A 4,988-nucleotide genomic window follows, 5' to 3' on the forward strand; every position below is an offset into this window, starting at 1 on the left:
TAAAGTTCGTCGAAGTCTTGTCAAGAAACATGAAACCACATTAAGCCTTACTCATGTAGAAGTGTGGAACAGAATTTTGATTAGTTGTTTCAACTAATTCGATTCATCTTAGTATGCTCCCGTCTCCCTCTGTCCTAATCATTTATTTAGCTTTTGATTAAAAATTATTCTTACAAATAATATTAAAAGTAAACAAATGAACGGGACAAATCGAATATATATTTAAACATTATGTTACTGATTCGCGATTAATTTTAGCATGACATCCTGATGCTCCATTGTTTCAGGCATAGAATGGGTAAAGTACGTAAGTCGAAGCGACAAAAGAAACCCGATGTTCCTTCAGACTTAATTACGGAGTTGCCAAGACATGTAATCGATGTGATCATGGAACACTTACCCCTTTACGATGTTGCAAGAATGTCGGTTCTGTCACACAAGTGGCTCAACATTTGGAGATCAATTCCGAAACTTGTATTTGATACTCAATTTTTCAAGCAGGTCTTTAATAAGACAACCCTAACAAAAGTCAACACCCTTGAATTTTACAACATTGTGAGCAGAATACTTCTTCAACATTCGGGTCAGATTCTCCGGTTCCACGTGAACATTCCCCGTATTACATCCTGTCCGGATCTTACTCCATGGATATATTACTTGTCGAAAAATGGTGTTTCAGACATTTGCATTCAAAATCAGTATCAGAGTCCTCATAAGTTGAGCTCTCACATTTTCTCCTGCGGCAACCTTGAAAAACTGAAGCTTCAGTCTTGTATAATTAATCCTCCTCATAACTTTAAGGGTTTTGGAAAGATGACGTGTCTCGACCTTGATAAAACCTCGCTTTCTTCAAAAGCATTTAAAATTCTTATTCGGGGTAGCCCACTTCTGCAAGAATTAAGATTAACGAACTTCAATCGTATGCAGAACGTTAAAATAATTGCTCCTAATCTTTGTCATTTGGTTGTGGATGGCCCGTTTAAAAAACTCTACGTGAGAAATGCTGAAAAATTGGTGTCAGCTGTTATTTGTTTACAGAATCATGTCGAAGTCAGTCACCAGGACCGTTTACGTGTCCTGCTCCAGGCTCTGGCAACTTCGTCTAAGCTGCAGAAACTTGCTTTCGGGGGTCACTTTGTCAAGGTGAGTTGCGCTGTTGCCGTACCTTTAACAATTTGTTCTTAGAATGAAGTAGCTTTTTTCATTAGTTCAATCGGAAATAGTCGAATTTTTTGGTTAATTAGCAAAATAATTAGGCAATTAGCGTTCATTTGAAATTATTTGGGTCCATAGTGTCCACGTTATCACTTTTTATTTTTTCCAATTTTTAAAGGAAACCACTAAGAAACCAAAAGGCTTCATTTTTTTTTTTTTTTTTTTTATATATAAAAGGCAAAACCGCTAGGAATCTTAGCGGCTTATCGTATCAATACGGTCATTTTGTGGTGTACCTAATGTAAGTTGTTGGAAATTGTTGGAAACTAGGAATAAGCCGCTGAAGTTATCAGCGGTATTGCTTTTAATTTTTTTTTATTAATAAACCAGATACAAATATTTGGACGATGATATTTTGTAAAGCCGCTAGGTTTCCTAGCGTTTTGTATAAAAATTGAAAATAAAAATAAAAAATGATGACATGGACAATGGACCAAAATAGTTTGAAACTAATACTAATTCCCTAATTAGCTTGCTAATAAACACTTATTAACCAAAAAATTCGAATTAGTCTCCGTTTGTGTGAGCCTAGTACATTAGACCCCTCTTAACCCGTCATTGTTCTTACCCTAAAGGTAAAGTGGTTGTTCCTAAACTTTTTTTTTTTTTTTTTTTTTTTTTGCAGACAATTTATGGAATGATCTTGCGGGCTCCAACTTTTGAGAAACTGAAAAACCTTGAGTTATCGTCCATCCATTTGAACGAAGTTAAGGAATTTTGTTCGATTATAAGCATCATCCAAAAGTGTCCTGCCATTGAAAGGCTAAACATCTCTGTAAGTATCTCTCTTATATGATGGTGATTATGTACGAGTCACTGGCTGTTCAAAAATTTTCATTCATCTAATCATCTTGCGTTAGACGGTTAGACCTGGCAAGCAAGTCAAGCGGGTCGGGTCAATTTGGGGTAGGGTTGTTCGAGTATTAAAAAAAATCGGCCCGGGCCGGGTTATTTTTGTTTGAGTCATTTTTTTGTGAGTGTTTATCAAGTTATTTGGAGATAACGGTGAGTATGTGATATTAAACATTTGGGTTGGGTTGAATAGGGTCAGGTTAAATCAGGTCTCAATTTGGGTGCGGGCAGTGGCGATTATGGAGGAGGTGCACGGGAAGCACCCGCACCCATTTTGTTAAAAATTTGTGTTATTTGGAGTACATTTTTACCAATCACACAAGAAATTATTATGTTAGAACCAGATTTCTCACGATATAACATAAATCCGCAACTTCTATAATTTCGTTAATTTTTCGCACCCCTCTCATTGAATCCTGGAATTGCCTCTGGGTGCGGGTCAGATTATTTGGCCGGGTCATTCGAGTTAGTTTTGCCAGGTCTAGGCTTGCGGATTTGAGAACATGTCATCTTCTGTTATTTGCCAGGTCAGTTTTTACTGAAAAAGCATAATGATGTGGTTTATTCATTACTGTTAGGTTTCGACGAGCAAAAATGAGTCGGATCATCAGTTAGAATACAATTCCAGCTTCGTTCTGCAGCGTCTCTGTTATGCAAATGTTAAAATTTGTAATGGCTCTAATATGGAGCTCAGGTTGATTGAATTCTTGCTGAAATGCTCCCCTATCTTGAAAGAGTTATCGATTACTGCATCCGCTAACAGCAAACGTGCGTTTACACAACCGGTGATGTTTGAGTTGGTTTCTTTTTATAGAGCGTCACAGAATGTGAAAATCAGATGCCTTTCTTCTGTCATCGACGTTTCTTCTAGTGATTCTTCTTCTGATGATGATGATGATTCTTCTAAGGATGATGATTCTTCTGAGGATTATTCCGATTCTGATTAGGGTATTGATTATAATTCCTCTTTGCGATCCTTTGATCATACTGATAATAGGTTGGGTTGTGACGCGCCTAAAATGTCGCACTAAAAGACGGCCAAATTAACAATTTATAAACCACTAATTAGCACTAATTAGCACTAATTATAAACTAGTAAAATAGCAAGCAAGGGGTCGAACCCAAGAGAAGATGGGTTTTGCAATAGTGAAATCAAAAGAGTAATTAGAACAATTGTGACAACAATAACAACAAATATATAAAAAGGGGGGGTTTTGGTTGAGTTTTCAATTGTAACAAAAGCAAGGAAATTCAAACAAGAGTGCAAAGCAAGTAATCAATCAAGAGTTTAAAGATGGAAATTAATCAATATTAAGAGAGACTTAACCCGACCCAAAGTTTGGCACTTTAGTTGACAAAACCCCTAAATCAATCCTTCAATTATATATTATCACCCTATTGTGAAGATAAATCTTCTAAATCTCCTTAGTAATGGCCAAATGACAAGGAAATCACACTTAATCAAATAACCCAACTTATCAATTCTACCAAGTAGAAATCACATACATTGGTCAAATTAACAAGAAGATATGAGCACAAGAGATTCAATAGAGGTAATTAGACACAATGAAATTACAATTAATGCCCAATTACAAGTTAATCCTTTACTTGCTAATTAAGCCAAGAAGAAATCACATTCATTAGCATAATAACAAGGTGTTGCAAAGATGAGATTACAAGGAAATCACACCTAATAATCCCAACAACAATAAATTAAGGAACTTGATTAATTAAGCAACAAGGAAATCACACTTAATTACTCAATATAAACAAGGATTCCAAAATTCAAACAATAAACACAAAAGGATTAACAATGATAATGAAAATTAAAGAAGGATTAAAGGGTCTTACAACCAAAGATTAAGCCTTGAGTCGGATTAAGATAGGAGATTAGTTCTCCATAATTAGATCTAAAACCCAATTCAAAAGATGAAAATATTCCCAAATTACAACCTTGATTAATTAACGTAAACAAAAGATCTCCAAAAACCTAATGGTGTTCAACTATTTATAGTCCTAATATGCGGAAGATTAATGGGCTTTAAGTTAGAAGCAAACCCGTAATCAAAACATGCTAAAACACGCTGAAACCCAGATATTTCGCACCGTGCGAAATATGGGTCCTGGAATTTCGCACGGTGCGAGTTCCCTGCTGGACAGCATTTTTTCCGAAGGCCATATCTCTCTCGTTACTTGGCCAAATGAGGCGTGTGACCTACCGTTGGAAAGCTAAGAACATAAGCTTTCACTTCCACTTGGCCTTGCATCGATACGAGCTCTAGAACTCAAGATATACCCATTTGAAGTCGATCCTTATGCAAATGACGCTTCAAATCTTCAATTGCTTCATCATTTCACTTCTTCATGTCTTAGCTAGTCTTCCTTCTTGCTTGTAGATGTTTTGTACCTTGGTAGACTTCAAGACACGCCTTTGCTTCCGATAATTGCTCAAAACTCCATTACTAACCCGACATTAAGAATATGGTAAATGTGACGTAAATCATGTGAAACCACGTCCCAATGCCGCTTTATTATGCATAATATAAGCGAAATAGATAGTAGAAATACGAGCCTATCAGGTTGTCTTTAATCTTACCAGCTTTTTATGGTTTACAAAGTGTTAGTCTCGGGTGACATAAAACCGTGATTTTACAATAAAATACTTGTGTAAAATAACTTTACTTAATTATTTGAGTTCTGATTTTTCTGTCACAGGCAAACAATGACTGTACCGGATAACATGGCATGAATCTAACAAGAAATTAACGGGTTTGGGTAGTGGTTTAATGACGCATTTATGTAAATGAGTCGACACAAACACGACAATTAAAGTACTGTCTTGAAAAACCTTCTAGGAAAAAAATATAAAACATGGGACGACACAAACACAACTATGCTTAAACTGAGTTTTTATTTTTTTA

General features: G+C 35.9%; 1 protein-coding gene across 1 annotated transcript; it reads left to right on the top strand.

Moving 5' to 3' along the window:
• The first annotated feature begins 287 nt into the window (after window positions 1–287).
• LOC141631974 (F-box/FBD/LRR-repeat protein At1g13570-like) lies at window positions 288–4,756 on the top strand. Its single transcript, XM_074444576.1, has 4 exons — window positions 288–1,143; window positions 1,841–1,990; window positions 2,646–3,069; window positions 4,647–4,756. The coding sequence occupies exons 1-3, from the start codon at window positions 295–297 to the stop codon at window positions 3,012–3,014; spliced, it is 1,368 nt and encodes a 455-aa protein (XP_074300677.1). The 5' UTR covers window positions 288–294; the 3' UTR covers window positions 3,015–3,069; window positions 4,647–4,756.
• Window positions 4,757–4,988: the final 232 nt, after the last annotated feature.

Source organism: Silene latifolia, chromosome 2 (assembly GCF_048544455.1).
Source record: "Silene latifolia isolate original U9 population chromosome 2, ASM4854445v1, whole genome shotgun sequence".
NCBI lineage: Eukaryota > Viridiplantae > Streptophyta > Magnoliopsida > Caryophyllales > Caryophyllaceae > Silene > Silene latifolia.

Coding starts and splice junctions, on each gene's coding strand:
- LOC141631974 (XM_074444576.1), top strand. CDS start 295: ATGGGTAAAGTACGTAAGTCGAAGCGACAAAAGAAACCCGATGTTCCT. Junction 1,144..1,840: donor TCGGGGGTCACTTTGTCAAG/GTGAGTTGCGCT, acceptor TTTTTTTTGCAG/ACAATTTATGGAATGATCTT. Junction 1,991..2,645: donor TTGAAAGGCTAAACATCTCT/GTAAGTATCTCT, acceptor CATTACTGTTAG/GTTTCGACGAGCAAAAATGA.